Consider the following 19,429-nt stretch of genomic DNA (forward strand, 5'->3'; position numbering starts at 1 on the left):
GACTTTATTATGTTAAGGTAGGTTCCTTCTATGCCCACTTTCTGGAGAGTTTTTAATCATAAATGGGTGTTGCATTTTGTCAAAAGCTTTTTCTGCATCTATTGAGATGATCACATGGTTTTTATTCTTCAATTTGTTGATGTGGTGTATCACACTGATTGATTTGCAGATATTGAAAAATCCTTGCATCCCTGGGATAAATCCCACTTGATCATGGTGTATGCTCCTTTAAATGTATCGTTGGATTCAGTTTTCTAGTATTTTGTTGAGGATAAAGATCAGAGCAGAAATACATGAAATAGAGATGAAAACAGTAGCAAAGATCAATAAAACTAAAAGCTGGTTCTTTGAGAATATACACAAAATTGATAAACCTTTAGCCAGACTCAAAGAAAAAAGGGAGGGCTTCCCTGGTGGCGCAGTGGTTAAGAATCGCCTGCCAATGCAGGGGACACGGGTTCAAGCCCTGGTCTGGGAAGATCCCACATGCCGCGGACCAACTAAGCCCGTGCGCCACAACTACTGAAACCCAGGCACCTAGAGCTAGTGCTCCGCAACAAGAGAAGCCACCGCAATGAGAAGCCCGCGCACCACAACGAAGAGTAACCCCGGCTCGCCGCAGCTAGAGAAAGCCCACGAGAAAGCCCACGCACAGCAACGAAGACCCAACACAACCAAAAATTAAAAATAAGTATTTTTAAAAAAGGGAGAGGACTCAAATCAATAAAATTAGAAATGAAAAAGGAGACGTAACAACTGACAGACGACACCACAGAAATACAAAGGATCATAAGAGACTACCACAAGCACCTATACGCCAATAAAATGGACAAATTCTTAGCAAGGTACAATCTTCCAAGACTGAACCAGAAAGAAATAGAAAGTATGATCAGACCAATCACAAATACTGAAATTGAAACTGTGATTAAAAATCTTCCAACAAACAAAAGTGCAGGACCAGATGGCTTCACAGGCGAATTCTATCAAACATTTAGAGAAGAGTTAACACCTATCCTTCTGAAACTCTTCCAAAAAATTACACAGGAAGGAACACTCCCAAACTCATTCTATGAGGCCACCATCACCCTGATACCAAAACCAGACGAAGATACCACAAAAAAAGTAAATTACAGGCCAGTATCACTCGTGAACATAGATGCAAAAATCCTCAACAAAATACTGTTTCCCTTTTCTTGTTTGCTCCTGGTTTTAATTCTGTGTCTCTTCTCCCTGTCACAAGAATTTGGACCTTGTGTGCTATATTTTGGTGCTCCTACTCTATGAGTTTTCTTTGGAAGGTTGTGATTTTGAAGAAGATTGTGAATAAATAACGGGAGTGTGGGATGATGCCAACAGGATGGTGGTTTTAAAGAAGGGGGGGGTCACTCTTGAGTCAGCACACGACCAGGATCTGAGCTTTCCTTTCTGTTACAGTCCCGCGCCTTCCTGAAGGACTATTACCGGGACCACAACGTCGAGCTTTCCAAGCTGCTGTACAAGATGGGCCAGACACTGCCCACCTGGCTACGGGAGGAGCTCCAGAACACCAGGTAGCCATGGCCACCACCGCCAGACTGAATGTGACGGCAGGGACGTCCCGCCACACGCTGAGCCAGACTGACCTGCAGAGTGGGGAGCTGGGCCCGGGCTGGCCAAGCACTTACAAGCAATACTCTGCTGCGGCCCAGGCAGGGCCAGGAGAAGAGCCCAGGCAGGTCCACACGCGCCTCAGAGCGTCCAGTGCTGGGCTGCTGGGTTGGTGGCCTCTAGGACCTCCTTCGCCAACCGGGGTCCATTCTGCTCATAGTCTTTCATGAGGAGGCCACTTCCTGTTGGTGGAAGACCACAAGCTGGTAGGAAGGAGTCCACAAGACTCTGTTTTCCGTCCCTGTGTTCTACCCACCGTACCCTCTCCATCCCATCACTCCCTGCTCCAGTAGGGTGTCCACTCGGTATTAACTGCCCTATTTTCCCTGTCCTCCAGACAACGAGGAGAAGAGCCCAGCTGGGGCTTTTGCCAAACCAGGGAGAGAGATTGGACGTTTCCCTGATGGTTCAAGCCAGGCTCTTCAGAGGGGTCAGCTGGGAACCCAGAGGTGGTCCCTAGGCTGGGTGTGAGTGTGTCCACCTCGAGAGAACGCTTGACCTCCACACCCATTCTGCTTCATACCTTCCCATCTCACCTTCCCTCTTTAGAGAAAGAATCGCTGGTTCCTACAGTACCCACCCAGTCCTAAAGGCCTCCTTCAGGGCCCTGGGGCACTGCCATGCATTTGGACCCAGAGACCCAGGCCTCAACCCTACCCCGTTTCTTCCCCCTGGGATATGTGTGGTGTTTCCTGTGGTAAAAGACTGAGGCGGTCATGGAGTCGGCCGTCTACATGGTCCAGTGTACATATGTTGTCCCTAAGCCCACCTGGCCTTGGCCTCTGGCAGATGCTGGGCAGAGTTGATGAGACTGCCATCCCTGCTTTGTGCCAGCTGCCTGTGGCCAAGGGTTTCTAGAGAGCCCCTTAACCTCCCAAATACTAAGAAGCTAAAGTATTTTAATATTTTTTTTTCTTGGTGCCAGAGTTTATACCCTGGGTGCTGGGGTCGCACTGTGTTACATATATATATATAACATGTATATATATATATATTATATTTTTTTTGGTTGGGTTTGTTTTTAATTCAGTCGTACAAAATGGTGGCAAGCCCCAGTCCCAAAGGGCGTCATATCTCAGTGCTAGAGAATGGGATGGAAGGGCAGGGGGCCATGTTCATGTGTGGAGGCCTCAAGGACACAGTATGGAAGTGCCCTGGCAGAGGTCAAGTGCCATGGCTGCCCCGGGTGAACAGGTGGCGAGATGCATAAGCAAGACCTACTCTTTCCAGGAGATCTGGCTTCATGAAGCGCGGTGACCCTGGGGCACTTTTGGCCAAAGGAAACAGCCAGGCTGGGGTAGGAGACCCTGGGGCTTAAAGGCTGGCCTGTTCCCCTTCCCCTCACATGGTGCTAGGTTGGGAGCTGCCCTGGGAGCCACAGAACTGCCTCCAGGCCCCCTGCAGACAAGGGGATCTCTGGGCTATTTTCTGGTTGGGGCCTGCTCCTACCCACCCCTCCCACCCCCATCTTTTAACAATGTGAAGTGACTAAGGCTGGGGTGCCTTTCCCCAGCCCCTCCCACTGCCAGTTCAGCTTTGAACTGACACCTGGGAAATCCTTTCTGGAGAGCCTTGTCTTGTTCAGATGACTCTAGCATGTTGGGGCTGAAGGGTCCTTCAACGGGTATGGACGCAGGTCCAGAAATGGGAGGTGGCCTCCGGGGCTGATGTCACAGAACTGATGGGGAGCAGGGCCCAGAACTGAACTCGAGGCTCCCTATTCCGAGCCCAGTGCTCTTCTTCCAATGCCACACTGCCTCTGAGCCCATCCTTGGGACCCTACTCTGTGCCAGGTTGCTGTCCCTCCTTTAGTCACGCCCTTGGTCATTCCAGGATATGGGGACAAACCACTCCTTCCCAGCCAGGGTGCCTTTGAGCCTTCTCAGTTGCAGATCTGCATTTGCATCCCTGTCGTGCTCTCCCCACCTCAAAAGGTCCTCTCCCAGCCTGGGAGCCTGGGTCTTAGTTCCCAGGGTCTCCACTGGGATGGAGAAGTGGAATGTCCTACGGGGCCGGCTGCATATGGCTCTACTGTCTCCTGAGTGAAGCGTTTCCATCATGCTTCTCACTGGGGCCTTAGAACCCGGGAACCCTGGGCGCTGCTAACCCTGCAGGGGATGAGGAGCGGAGTGTCTGAGGGCAGGGTGGCAGGTCTGCGTGTACGCTTGTGAAGACTTACCTGCACCAGGAGCCAGACTCCCAGAGCGGGCAGCGGCTTCCATAGTGCAAAACCTGGGCCTCACTTCCCATCTGTCAGCGCGGGGCTCTGCTCCGTGGCCCGTGAGGACGTCACAGCTCCCACCGTCTGAGATCTTCCCTCTGGGCCTGGACACCTGGGCAGGCTGCCCGGAGCCTGTCCTCATGGGGCGGGCAGGTCCGCTCCCCTCGTCCTCTGGCCTGAGGAAGAAACAGGCAGGTTTGAGGCCCTGTGGTAGCAGAGGAAATGCTGGAGACTTTTGTTCAGGCCCTTCTGGGAGGCTGGGGACTTGGCCTGTCACATGTTTTAAGTCTGTCTTGTCACTGCTACTTTCTCCCTTCCCACTAACGAATCTCTCGAGAGAGCCCACTTCCAGGACCGGTGGGTACTGGGGAGGGGAGAGAAGCCCCTCTAGGTTCTCTCAGCCGCTGAGCACACAGATCCCCCCAACGAGAGGAGAAAACCAGGGGTCAGTGGGCGCAGTATCCTCAGCATCTTCCCTGTGTCCTAAGTCACTGGCCAAAAACAAGAAAAAAACTCTACCATCCCTTCTGCCATCTCCTCCACACACCTGTGCCTCAAGCTCGGTGCAGGTGGCACGTGTCACCTGCAGCCGCCTCCGCCACTCGGGGCTCTAGAGCTGCCCACAGTGCGGGCCTCTTGTGCCGGGAGAAGGAGTCTGAGGTTTAAAAAGACTGGTCTCTTTCGAGCCTCTAAGTAGGAGCAGCCAGTGCCTCTGGGGCCCAGCTGGGGGAGCAGTGGTCTGTCCCCAGTAGAAGAATACCGCTAGGTTGACTCGCAGAGATTGCCGGTCCCAACATCGAGCTGTCCCCGCAGGTTTGTTAGGAGAAAGAGCATGTAAATAAGTAAATGTTGGACCAAATATTTTATAATGAACTCCCACTGCCCACCATTCAGACTTAAAATTAATGTTTTGCCACATTTTAATCTTTCCTTCTGTACAAGCATATTTTTTCTGAACTAGTTTAAAAGTTGCAAATATAATGAGACTCCACCCCAAATTCATCAGCCTGCATCTCCTAAGAGTTAGGACATTCTCCTACAATTGGCCCAGTATCACACCCAGTATCACAACAGTAATTTCCCAGCAACATCTGCTAATCAATCCATATTCACAGTTCTCCCAAATAACTTATACCTGGTTTTGGAATCGGGCACTAGTTAAGGTGCACATGTTGCATCTTGGAACTGTGTTTTCTAAAATCTCTTTCAAGTCAGTAAAGTTTCCCTTCTGCTCACTCTGGTTGTTTGAATGACATTATTTCGGAGGCTAGCAGGCTGCTGTCTTATGGAAGTCCCACATGCTGGATTTGTCTGTTTCTTCATGGTAACATAGAACAAGTTCCTCTAACCCCTGTATTGGCAAGGGTAACTTAGGCTATGGGGATTGGTACCTTTTGTGCTGACTTGAAAACTTCAGTCCATCCTAAGATGCCCCTCTGCTGTCACCGGTACCAAGTGCCAAATCAGCAGAGGGGCCGGCCAGAGCTGGAGAGGGCGAGGGAGGAAGCATCACAGCCGCGCCTGGGAGGGTCTAGAAAGAAGAGGCTGGACCACGCAGTGTGGGCCTTTTGGGAATGAGATGGCCCGGACTCAGAAGATCCTGTGCTGCCCGCTTTGCTCCTGGTGATGGAGCACAGGGCACCAAAGAGCATCTCTCTTTCTCTCTGTTTTGTGGTCTCTGGGTTTTCATTTCCTGGAGGCCCATGGTCTGTGTGCACTGGAGCAGAGCCAGCCCCTGGGACGCACCAAAGAAGGGCTCCGCGGGGGCGCTGCCCCACCCAAGCTGCGGTTGCGGAGAAGAGCACTGGGCTGGAGGCAGGAGATGTGAAATTTTGTCCCAATTGAGTACACTGAGTAGCTGAGTGACAGTTTTCCTCCCAGGGACTCAATTTCCCCACCTAGAATGATCAGATGGGCCTACAGCATGGATTTTCAGACGTCAAAGAAGGAAGCAGGTCTGCTCTAGTTAAAGTGAGGATGGAGGTCCCAGGCCCCCCTCACCGCTGCCCGCGAGGCACTGCTGGGTCCCCAGGCTGCTCGCCCAGGACTGCCTGCCCCCAGAGGCTTCCCCTCGCCAGCTCAGACAACCAGAGACATTTTTTAGTTCCCACAAGGGAGAGGCATGGGCTTTGTGTGGGGTCAATGTCAAAGGCCTATGGGGAGACTCTGGCTGTGTTTTATCCTAATAAGTTCATCCCTCCCTCTCTCCTTCCTCTCTGTGGCCCTTGAGGAGAATGAGGGCGGAGAGGGTTTTCTATGACTGTGTTAGCTTTTCTTATCAGCAAGAGGGCTCCTTTTGTAATTTGTGCATGAAATTCATGTCATTTCCTGGGGAGAGGAGAGGGCTGACTGGAGAGGGTGCGGGGCACATTAGGGGAGCAGGCAGAGGTTTCCTTCCCTTGTGGGAGTGGGGAGAGGAGTAGAGAGGGGGGCGCTACCCCACTCACCTGGTCAGGGCTCTCAAACCAGCCGTTTTGGGTTGTGTTAAAAATGGGAACCTTCCCTCCATTAATGTACAATCTTGAACTAACTGCTAATAAAGTGGGGTTCTGTTTGTACACGTTGGTCATGTCTGTCCGTCTGTCTGACGCTTGCAAGGCCCACAGGGGAGGGTGGAGAGAAGGATGTTCACATGCACAGCCAGTCTGGCCGCCCCCGTACACACAAGGTGACTTTGTCAAATCAAAGGTCAATTCAATGGATTGTAAACTGAAGCTTTTCTAGATAGCAGAGGCCTGTCCCAGGACAGCCAGTGGGGTGTCTCAGGTGACAAAGAGCCCTCAGCCACGCTAGATGGTTGAGAAGTGCTGGGGATGGAGCACTGAGAAGAGCCTCAGTCTAGAATTAGTTCTGCTATCAGTGTGTGATGTGACCGGGCCAAGTCACTCTTACCCTCTGATCCTCAGTTTCCCTCATCTCTTAGGGGTGTGGAAGGAGTTGGACTCAGTGGCTACTCTGGAGAACTTGCTTAAAATGCAGACTCTTCGGCTGTGCCCCCAGAGATTCCTCTCTGGCAGATGTGGGGTGCGGCCCGAGCACCTGCATTTGAACAACCTCTCCAGCACTCTGGGAAACCCCGGCTCAGATAGACGGTTTCTACGGGTTCTAATTACTTCAGAGTCCCGCTGTCCGAGGAATAAAAACTTTGGGTAAAAACAAATGACTTCCTAGCCCTCCCAGCCTGGTTGAGCTTGAGATTTGCGGGGGAGGGGCAGAGGCAGGGAGCAGAGAGGCAGGAGCCTCTGTGGAACTTTATGAAATGCACATTCCCAGGCTCCCCCAGTCCCGTCCACTCAGTCAGAACCTCTGGCAGAGAGACCCAGAAATGTGGCTTTTAAACAAACTCCCTGCCGCACAGGAAAGTGTGGGAACACTGAATCAGGCCACGAAGGATGAGCCACAGAAGCTCCGCAGAACTGTGGACGGCTGGGCGTGCTGGGACACAGCTGGGAGCACAGCAAAACACCAACCCCAATGGTACAAGGGCGGCACTTGCGGACACCTGTTTGGGGTTTGTCAGCTGGGAGCTTAGTATGGGTCGTGGGGCAACAAGAACATGGGTGGAGGCTGCATTAATGGGAGCAGTGGATCTGCATGATACAGATGGGATTCCGGTGCTGGGTGGGTGGTCAGGCTACATCAGAGATTTTTGAATTTTAAAACAGCCTTTTGTTTTTTAAGAGAAACTTAATTGAAAACCAGGTAGAGGCAGGAAGGGTGTTTCTGGTTGGATTTGGGGTGAGTATCTGGGCTGTCATCTGTTCAACTCCTCTCTGTCACCATACTATCTTGGAACCCTAGGAATCCTTGAAACACATTGTGAAAGCCCAGCCCAGGTGCTCTCAGAGGTCCCAAGAGTCCTGCAATTCTAACAGGTTGAGTGAACAAAGACACATCGAACCCTCCTCATCCCCTAAGTGAGGAGACCACTCAGGGGACATGGTGCCCCAGGAGCAGTGTTGGATCCTGGAAGTGGGCATTTCCCTCAAAGAAGCCCTGGATCAGGTGCACAGGGCAGTGTGTTCCATAATAGCAAAGCCCTAGAAACAACTTAGATGTCCACCTAGAGGGGATCAGCTAAATAGCCACTCGTGTGGCCACATGCTGAAACATGATGATGGAGGAGAGAATAATCAGCTCAGTCTCCAGGTCCCACCAGGAAATATCTTTGAGACTGACCTAAGTGTGACCATTTGTGGAAAGAGAATGCTACATAAATAAGTACACATACATCCTCTGCTGGCTTGTACTGCTTATGCTATTCTGCATTATTTTTCCTGGCAATGTAGCTAGCTATCTCTATCTCACGCCAAACTGATAACTGGTTAGCTCTGGTAGAGGGGGCAGGGAAAGGGGAGAAGATTTCAAAGGGGACTTTAGCTTTGGCTGAAATATTTTACTAAAAACAATGAAAATGCATGTGTCAGTTGTGGAATGAAAAAGTCTTAAAGGTAATTAGAAATGGGTGAAGCAGAAAGGGGGTCCAGGCAGCTGGACTGTTCTGGGATGCTACCATGAAAGCAACGCTGCTGTTCCCCCAGCCCATAGGCACCCAAAGTGCAGGGCCAGAGGAGGCCCTGGCTGTTGGGGGGAAGCTCTTGCCTTGCTGCACGTATCCTGAGCGCTTGTCAAGCCCCTGAGCTGAGGATTCCAACTCGCTGTGTGACTATAGGTGACTCCCAGCTCCCACATGCTCACAAATGGGGGAGTTAGAGTGAACACCAGTGTTGGGACAAACCAACATTGCTTGCCTGAGAAGGACACAGCCTAACACCTGTGAAATTCCTGACAAACACATTAACATGAATCTACCCAAGGAGAAAACAGTGGCACATCCATGTTGAGGGACATTATGCAAAATAACTGGCCTGAACTCTAAAATTGTCAGGGTCATGGAAGATAAAGAAAGGCGGAGAAATGGTTCAAGATTAAAGGATAAAGAAGAGACCTGGCAATCAAATGTCATTTATGATCCTGGAGGGGTCCTAGACCAGGAAAGAGTTACCTATAAAGAACACCATATTGACAACCGGCAAAATGTGAACATGGACTGTGTACTTGGATAATAGTATTTTATCAATGTTCAATTACGTGATTTTGATTACTGTTCTGTAAGAGTATGTCATTGCCCTTAAGTCGTACATGCTGAAATATTGATGGGTAAAAGGGAAAAATAAAGCTGAATTTTGACTGATGGTCTTTTTCCAATGGGTCAGACTTATCTGGTGCAGTTCACAACATGTCCACCAGGGGACACTGTCATCCCAGTCTCTGACGGGCTAGAGTCGGTGTGAGCCTCCCCGGCAAAGACTGGGCTGCTAGTTAATGGTGGTGAGGTGATGATATTATAAAGAATTCAATGACATGGGTAATAAAAACTATTTCTCACTCTGTCGGGAAGGCCTTCTGCTTGTCAAGTGCCGTCTCTCTTCATCCTTGCCACAACTCTGAGGTAGGGATTGTCATCATTCCCATTATGTAGATGAGGAGTCTGAGATTCAGAGAGGTTAAGTGATTCTGCCAGGGTCACAGAGCTGCGAGTCCTTGGTCTGTGAGACTCCACCGCCTTAAGCCCCCTGGGTAGTCCTGCCTCCTGTCATGAGGCAAAGTGGGGAGAACTCACTGAGCCTGACCCTGTCCCTCTCCAGGCTGGACATTTAAAAGTATGTATGTATGTATGTATGTATGTATGTGTGTGTGTGTGTATGTGTGTGTATATATATCCACGAAGATAAAACAAACACAACACTGCCTACAGTGAGATCTAAGTCCACCTCTAAACAGCTCACCCCACCCCCGACCCTTACCTCTAACCCACCCCCCTGACCCTCACCTCTTCCCCACCCCCCTGACCCTCACCTCTTCCCCACCCCCCTGACCCTCACCTCTTCAGGGGAAACCACTACCACCAGTTTCTGTGGATCTTTCCAGAAGTATTTTTTTACAAATATGAGTAGCTAAGTACACATACATCCTCTGCTGGCTTGTACTGCTCATGCTATTCTGCCCTTCACTTCTTCACTGGTACTGGGGACTGGGTAGAGGGGTATTTGCTGCTTTGTGTAGTAACAGATGGAGGTTCTCCTCTGCTAGAGGTACCTGGGGAGGCTCCACTCTGCCAAACTTTTAGGGAGGGAGGGATGGATAGGCTGGAGCTTAAATTCTCTAGCCTTTGCCCCATTCTAGGGTGTTGTCCCTTGGGAAGGGAGGAGGCTGCATAGCATGGTTGTCGAAATATGCACAGATAGGCAGACCTGATGTCAAATAGGTTCATATTAGTTATGTGATCTTGAGCAAGTACCTCATGTCTCTGAGGCTGTCTTCTCATTGGTGAAATGGGAATAGTAATGGGTGGCAGGTGCCAAGGCTATTGTGAAGATTAAGGAGTGCCTTACTTTTCCAGTGCCTGGAAAGCCCTCACCTGAACCTGCTTCATGCTGAGTGCTCAGTAAAGCCTGATCCAGTTCTTGTCATCAGACTCATGCAGCTCCCATGCCTCAGCCTGGGGGTGGCACTGCCACCTTTGTCCTGAGGCTGATGAAGATGGGGCTGAAGGGCCAAGAGGCACACCCAAAGTGGAAACTCACTGCATATGATTGTTCTTTCTGGGACCCTTGAAATCAAATTGGTTAGGTGATCTAGGACACTGAGAATGACCCCTCAAAATATACATACAAGTACCAACTTCACAGAAATACAAAGGATCATAAAAGGCCACTATGAACTGCATGTCAACAAATAGGATGAACTTAGATGAAATGGGCAAAGTCCTAGAAATACCCAAGCTAACAAAAGTGACTCAAGAAGAAATAGAAAATCTGAATAGACCTACAACAAGTCAGGAGATTGAATCACTAATCAAAAAACTCCCAGCAAAGAAAAGCCTAGGATCAAATGGCCTTGCTGATGAATTTAACCATGTATTTAAAGGGGAATTAACACCAATCCTTCTCAAACTCTTTCCAAAAAAACTGAAGTGGTGGGAACACTTCCTAACTCATTCTGTAAGTCTAGCATTACCCTGACACTGAACTAGACACAGACTCTACAAGAAAATAAAACTACAACATCCCTTATCAAAACAGATGCAAAAAATTCTCAACAAAATAATAATAAAGAAAACTCAGCAACTAACTAGAAGGATTATATGCCAGTATCAAGTGGGATTTATCTCAGGAATGCAAAGGTGGTTCAATATAAAAATCAAGGTAATATACCACATTAATAGAATGAAGGTAGAAAAACCACATGATCATCTCAACTGATGCAGAAAAAGCATTTGGCAAAATCCAACACCCTTTCATGATAAAAACACTCAAACTAGGAATGGAATGGAACTTTCTCAACATAACAAAGGCCAAATATGAGAAACACAGCTTGCATCATTCTCGATGGTTAAAAAACAGAAAACTTTTCCCCTTGGATCGGGCAAGACAAGACTGACTGCTTTTTTCCCCCTTCTATTTAAGATCAGGAATTTCTATTCAGTGTACTGGAATTTCTAGCCAGAGCAATTAGGCAAGAAAAAGAAATAAAAGACACCTAAACTGGAAAGGAAGTAAAACTATCTTTACTTGGAAATGATGTGATCTTATATCTATAACACCCTAAAGAATCTACACACAAACACCCTTAGAACTAATCAATTCAGTAAAGTTGCAGGCGACAAAATCAACACACAGAAATCAATTTTACTTCTGTACACTATCAATAACCCAAAGGAAATTAAAGACAATTCCATTTATAATACTATCAAAAAATAAAATATGTCAAGTAGGAAATCATCCACACACAAATATGATATCAAAACCAGCAACCGTGAGAAGAGGAGAGTACAAATGTGAGAAATGGGAATTGCATTTGAAATTAAGAGACCAGCAACTTAAAACAACCTTGTATATATATATAAACTGCTATATCAAAACCTCATGGGAACTGCAAACTAAAAAACTACAACAGGTACACACACAAAAAAGAAAAAGCAACCCAAACACGACATTAAAGATACTCATCAAACCAAAAGAAAGGAGAGCAAAAGAGGAAGGGAAGAAAAAAGACCTAAAAAACAAATCCAAAACAAGAAAATGGCAATAGGAACATACATATCGATAATTACCTTAAATGTAAATGGATTAAATGTTCCAACCAAAAGACACAGACTGGCTGAATGGGTACAAAAACAAGACCTGTATATATGCTGTCTACAAGAGACCCACTTCAGGCCTAGGGACACATACATACTAAAAGTGAGGGAATGGAAAAAGATATTACATGCAAATGGAAATCAAAAGAAAACTGAAGTAGCAATACTCAGACAAAATAGACTTTAAAATAAAAACTCTTAAAAGAGACAAGGAAGGACACAACATAATGATCAAGGGTTCAGTCCAAGAAAAAGATATAACAATTTAAATATATATGCAACCACCATAGGAGAACCTCAGTATATATGGCAAATGCTAACAGCCGTAAAAGGGGAAATCAACAGTAACACAATAATATTGGGGGACTTTAACACCCCACTAACACCAATGGACAGATCATCCAGACAGAAAATCAATAAGGAAACACAAGCTTTAAATGACATATTAGACCAGATGGACTTAATTGATATTTATAGGACATTCCATCCAAAAGCAGCAGAATACACCTTCTTCTCAAGTGCACATGGAAGATTCTCCAGGGTAGATCACATCATGGGCCACAAATTAAGCCTCAGTAAATTTAATAAAAATTGAAATCATATCAGGCATCTTTTCTGACCACAAAGCTATGAGATTAGAAATCAACTACAGGAGGAAAAAAATGTAAAAAAACACAAACACGTGGAGGCTAAACAATATGCTTCTAAACAACCAATGGATCACTGAAGAAATCAAAGAGGAAGTCAAAAAATACCTAGAGACAAATGACAATGAAAACATGACGATCCAAAGCCTATGGGATGCAGCAAAAGCAGTTCTAAGAGGGAAGTTTATAGCAATACAATTTTACCTCAGGAAACAAGAAAAATCTCAAGTAAACAACCTAACCTTACACCTAAAGCAACCAGAGAAAGAAGAACAAATAAAACCCAAAGTTAGTAGAAAGAAAGAAATCATAAAGATCAGAGCAGAAATAAATGAAATAGACATGAAGAAAATGATAGAAAAGATCAATGAAACTAAAAGCTGGTTCTTTGAAAAGATAATAAAAATTGATAACCCTTTAGCCAGACTATCAGGGGAAAAAAGGGAGAGGGCTCAAATCAATAAAATTAGAAATGAAAAAGGAGAAGTTACAATGGACACCGCAGAAATACACAGATCATAAGACATTACTACGGGATGGTTCAAGATGGCAGAGTAGAAGGATGTGTGCTCACTCCCTCTTGCGAGAGCACCGGAATCACAACTAACTGCTGAACATTGACAGGAAGACACTGGAACTCACCAAAAAAGATACCCCACATCCAAAGACAAAGGAGAAGCCACAATGAGATGGTAGGAGGGGCACAATCACAATAAAATCAAATCCCATAACTGCTGGGTGGGTGACTCACAAACTGGAGAACACTTATACCACACAAGTCCACCCACTGGAGTGAAGGTTCTGAGGCCCACATCAGGCTTCCCAACCTGGGGGTCTGGCAATGGGAGGAGGAATTCCTAGAGAATCAGACTTTGAAGGCTAGCAGGATTTGATTGCAGGACTTCGACAGGACTGGGGGAAACAGAGACTCCACTCTTGGAGGGCACACACAAAGTAGTGTGCACATCGGGACCCAGGGGAAGGAGCAGTGACCCCATAGGAGACTGAACCAGACCTACCTGCTAGTGTTGGAGGGTCTCCTGCAGAGGTGGGGGGCGGCTCACCATGAGGACAAGGACGCTGGCAGCAGAAATTCTGGGAGGTACTCCTTGGTGTGAGCCCTCCCAGAGTCCGCCATTAGCCCCACCAAAGAGCTGCGTAGGTTCCAGTGTTGGGTCGCCTCAGACCAAACAACAAACAGGGAGGGAACCCAGCCCCACCCATCAGCAGACAAGGGGATTAAAGTTTTACTGAGCTCTGCCCATGAGATCAACAACCAGCTCTATCCACCACCAGCCCCTCCCATCAAGAAACTCGCACAAGCCTCTTAGATAGCCTCATCCACCAGAGGGCAGACAGCAGAAGCAAGAACTACAATCCTGCAGCCTGTGGAACAAAAACCACATTCACAGAAAGATAGACAAGATGAAAAGGCAGAGGGCTATGTACCAGATGAAGGAACAAGATAAAACCCCAGAAAAACAACTAAATGAAGTGGAGATAGGCAACCTTCCAGAAAAAGAATTCAGAATAATGATAGTGAAGATGATCCAGGACCTCGGAAAAAGAGTCGAGGCAAAGATTGAGAAGATGCAAGAAATGTTTAACAAAGACCTAGAAGAATTAAAGAACAAACAGACATGAAAAATACAATAACTGAAAGGAAAAATACACTAGAAGGAATGAATAGCAGAATAACTGAGGCAGAAGAACAGATAAGTGACCTGGAAGACAGAAAAGTGGAATTCACTGCCACAGAACAGAATAAAGAAAAAAGAATGAAAAGAAATGAAGACAGCCTAAGAGACCTCTGGGACAACATTAAACGCAACAACATTCGCATTATAGGGGTACCAGAAGGAGAAGAGAGCGAGAAAGGACCCCTGAAAATATTTGAAGAGATTATAGTCGAAAAATTCCCTAACATGGGAAAAGAAATAGCCACCCAAGTCCAGGAAGCGCAGAGAGTCTCAGACAGGATAAACCCAAGGAGAAACATGCTGAGACACATAGTAATCAAATGGACAAAAATTAAAGACAAAGAAAAATTATTGAAAGCAACAAGGGAAAAATGAGAAATAACATAAAAGGGAACTCCCGTAAGGTTAACAGCTGATTTCTCAGCAGAAACTCTACAAGCCAGAAGGGAGTGGCATGATATATTTAAAGTGATGAAAGGGAATACCCTACAACCAAGATTATTCTACCCAGCAAGGATCTCATTCAGATTCGACGGAGAAATCAAAAGCTTCACAGACAAGCAAAAGCTAAGAGAATTCAGCACCACCTAACCAGCTCTACAACAAATGCTAAAGGAACTTCTCTAAGTGGGAAACACAAGAGAAGAAAAGGACCTACAAAAACAAACCCATAACAATTAAGAAAATGGTCATAGGAATATATATATCGATAATTACCTTAAACGTGAATAGATTAAATGCTCCAACCAAAAGACACAGGCTTGCTGAATGGATACAAAAACAAGACCCATATATATGCTGTCTACAAGAGACCCACTTCAGACCTAGGGACACATACAGACTGAAAGTGAGGGGATGGAAAAAGATATTCCATGCAAATGGAAATCAAAAGAAAGCTGGAGTAGCAATACTCATATCAGATAAAATAGACTTTAAAATAAAGAATGTTACAGGAGACAAGGAAAGACACAACATAATGATCAAGGGATCAATCCAAGAAGAAGATATAACAATTGTAAATACATATGCACCCAACATAGGAGCACCACAATACACAAGGCAACTGCTAACAGCTATAAAAGAGGAAATTGACAGTAAAACAATAATAGTGCGGGACTTTAACTCCTCACTTACACCAATGGACAGATCATCCAAACAGAAAATTAATAAGGAAACACAAGCTTTAAATGACACAATAGACCACCAGATAGATTTAATTGATATTTATAGGACATTCCATCCAAAAACTGAAGATTACACTTTCTTTTCAAGTGCACACGGAACATTCTCCAGGATAGATCACATCTTGGGTCACAAATCAAGCCTCGGTAAATTTAAGAAAATTGAAATCATATCAAGCATATTTTCTGACCACAACGCTATGAGATTAGAAATCAATTATGGGGAAAAAAACGTAAAAAACACAAACACATGGAGGCTAAACAATACGTTACTAAATAAACAAGAGATCAGTGAAGAAATCAAAGAGGAAATCAAAAAATACCTAGAGACAAATTACAATGAAAACATGACGATCCAAAACCTATGGGATACAGCAAAAGCAGTTCTAAGAGGGAAGTTTATAGCAGAACAAGCCTACCTCAAGAAACAAGAAAAATCTCAAATAAACAATTTAACCTTACACCTAAAGGAACTAGAGAAAAGAAGAGCAAACAAAACCCAAAGTAAGTAGAAGGAAAGAAATCATAAAGACCAGAGCAGAAATAAATGAAATAGAAACAAAGAAAACAACAGCAATGATCAATAAAACTAAAAGCTGGTTCTTTGACAAGATAAACAACATTGATAACCATTAGCCACACTCATCAAGAAAAAGAGGGAGAGAACTCAAATCAATAAAATTAGAAATGAAAAAGGAGAAGTTACAACAGACACCACAGAAAAAAAAATCCTAAGAGACTACTACAAGCAACTCTATGCCAATAAAATGGACAATCTGGAAGAAATGGACAAATTCTTAGCAAGCTATAACCTTCCAAGACTGAAGCAGGAAAAAATAGAAAATATGAACAGACCAATCACAAGTAATGAAATTGAAACTGTGATTAAAAATCTTCCAACAAACAAAAGTCCAGGACCAGATGGCTTCACAGGTGAATTCTATCAAACATTTAGAGAAGAGCTAATACCCATCCTTCTCAAACTCTTCCAAAAAATTGCAGAGGAAGGAACACTCCCAAACTCATTCTAAGAGGCCACCATCACCCTGATACCAAAACCAGAAAAAGATACTACAAAAAAAGAAAATTACAGACCAATATCACTGATGAATATAGATGCAAAAATCCTCAACAAAATACTAGCAAACAGAATCCAACAACACATTAAAAGGATCATACACCACGATCAAGTGGGATTTATCCCAGGGATGCAAGGATTCTTCAATATACACAAATCAATCAATGTGATACACCATATCAACAAATTGAAGAAGAAAAACCATATGATCATCTCAATAGATGCAGAAAATCTTTTGACAAAATTCAACACCCATTTATGATAAAAACTCTCCAGAAAGTGGGCATAGAGAGAACCTACTTCAACATAATAAAGGCTATATACGACAAACCCACAGCAAACATCATTCTCAATGGTGAAAAACTGAAAGCATTTCCTCTAAGATCAGGAACAAGACCAGGATGTCCACGCTAGTCACTATTATTCAACATAGTTTTGGAAGTCCTAGCCATGGCATTCAGAGAAGAAAAAGAAATAAATGGAATACAAATTGAAAAAGAAGAAGTAAAACTGTCACTGTTTGCAGATGACAAGATACTATACATAGAGAATCCTAAAGATGCCACCAGAAAACTACTAGAGCTAATCAATGAATTTGGTAAAGTTGCAAGATACAAAATTAATGCACAGAAATCTCTTGCATTCCTATACACTAATGATGAAAAATCTGAAAGAGAAATTAAGGAAACACTCCCATTTACCACTGCAACAAAAGAATAAAATACCTAGGAATAAACCTACCTAGGGAGACAAAAGACCTGTATGCAGAAAAGTATAAGACACTGATGAAAGAAATTAAAGATGATACAAACAGATGGAGTGATATGCCATGTTCTTGGATTGGAAGGATCAACATTGTGAAAGTGAATATACTACTCAAAGCAATCTACAGATTCAATCAATCCCTATCAAATTACCAATGGCATTTTTTACAGAACTAGAACAAAACATCTTGAAATTTGTACGGAGACACAAAAGACCCCGAATAGCCAAAGCAGAATTGAGGGGAAAAAACGGAGCTGGAGGAATCAGACTCCCTGACTTCAGACTGTACTACAAAGCTACAGTAATCAAGACAATATGGTACTGGCACAAAAACAGAAATATAGATCAATGGAACAGGATAGAAAGCCCAGAGATAAACCCACGCACCTATGGTCAACTAATCTATGACAAAGGAGGCAAGGATATACAATGGAGAAAAGACAGTCTCTTCAATAAGTGGTGCTGGGAAAACTGGACAGCTACATGTAAAAGAATGAAATTAGAACACTCCCTAACACCATACACAAAAATAAACTCAAAATGGATTCGAGACCTAAATGTAAGACTGGACACCATAAAACTCTTAGAGGAAAACATAGGAAGAACACTCTTTGACATAAATCACAGCAAGTTTTTTTTTGATCCACCTCCTAGAGTAATGGGAATAAAAACAAAAATAAACAAATGGGACCTAATGAAACTTAAAAGCTTTTGCAAAGCAAAGGGAACTACAAACAAGAGGAAAAGACAACCCTCAGAATGGGAGAAAATATTTGCAAATGAATCAACGGGCAAAGGATTAATCTCCAAAATATATAAACAACTCATGCAGCTCAATAGTAAATAAACAAACAACCCGATCAAAAAATGGGCAGAAGACCTGAAGAGACATTTCTCCAAAGAAGACATACAGATGGCTAAGAAGCATATGAAAAGCTGCTCAACATCACTAATTATTAGAGAAATGCAAATCAAAACTACAATGAGGTATCACCTCACACCAGTTAGAATGGGCATCATCAGAAAATCTACAAACAGCAAGTGCTGGACAGGGTGTGGAGAAAAGGCAACCCTCTTGCACTGTTGGTGGGAATGTAAATTGATACAGCCACTAAGGAGAACAGTATGGAGGTTCCTTAAAAAACTAAAAATAGAATTACCATATGACCCAGCAATCCCACTACTGGGCATATACCCAGAGAAAACCGTAATTCAAAAAGACACATGCACCCCAATGTTCATTGCAGCACTATTTACAATAGCCAGGTCATGGAAGCAACCTAAATGCCCATCAACAGACGAATGGATAAAGAAGATATGGTACATATTTACAATGGAATATTACTAAGCCATAAAAAGGAAGGAAACTGGATCATTTGTAGAGACGTGGATGGATCTAGAGACTGTCATACAGAGTGAAGTAAGTCAGAAAGAGAAAAACAAATACCGTATATTAACGCATATATGTGGAACCTAGAAAAATGGTACAGATGAAGTGGTTTGCAGGGCAGAAATAGAGACACAGATGTAGAGAACAAACGTATGAACACCAAGGGCGGAAAGTGGCGGGGGGGGCTGGTGGTGTGATGAGTTGGGAGATTGGGATTGACATATATACACTAATATGTATAAAATGGATAACTAATAAGAACCTGCTGTATAAAAAAAATAAAATTAAAAAAAAAAGACATTACTACAAACAACTATACACCAATAAAATGGACAACCTAGAAGAAATGGAGAAATTCTTAGCAAGATACAACCTTCCAAGACTAAACCAGGAAGAAATAGAAAATATGAACAGACCAATCACAAGTAATGAAATTGAAACTACGGTTTAAAAACTTCCAACAAACAGAAGTCCAGGACCAGATGGTTTCACAGGTAAATTCTATCAAACATTTATAGAAGAGTTAATACCTATCCTTCTGAAACTCTTCCAAAAAATTACAGAGGAAAAACCACTCCGAAGCTCATTCTACGAGGCCACCATTAACCTGATACCAAAACCAGACAACGATACCACAAAACAGAAAATTACAGGCCA

General features: G+C 44.4%; 1 protein-coding gene across 2 annotated transcripts in view; it reads left to right on the top strand.

Moving 5' to 3' along the window:
- The window catches only part of NDST1 (N-deacetylase and N-sulfotransferase 1), a 74,008-nt gene extending 65,060 nt beyond the window's left edge, over positions 1 to 8,948 (top strand). For both annotated transcript variants that reach the window (XM_061189857.1, XM_061189858.1), the window contains exon 15: positions 1,435 to 8,948. In XM_061189857.1, coding sequence (XP_061045840.1) covers positions 1,435 to 1,554 — 120 coding nt within the window. In that variant the 3' untranslated portion in view covers positions 1,555 to 8,948. The remainder of the gene's footprint in view (positions 1 to 1,434) is intronic.
- The last annotated feature ends 10,481 nt before the right edge of the window (positions 8,949 to 19,429 follow it).

Source organism: Eubalaena glacialis, chromosome 4 (assembly GCF_028564815.1).
Source record: "Eubalaena glacialis isolate mEubGla1 chromosome 4, mEubGla1.1.hap2.+ XY, whole genome shotgun sequence".
Classification (NCBI taxonomy): domain Eukaryota; kingdom Metazoa; phylum Chordata; class Mammalia; order Artiodactyla; family Balaenidae; genus Eubalaena; species Eubalaena glacialis.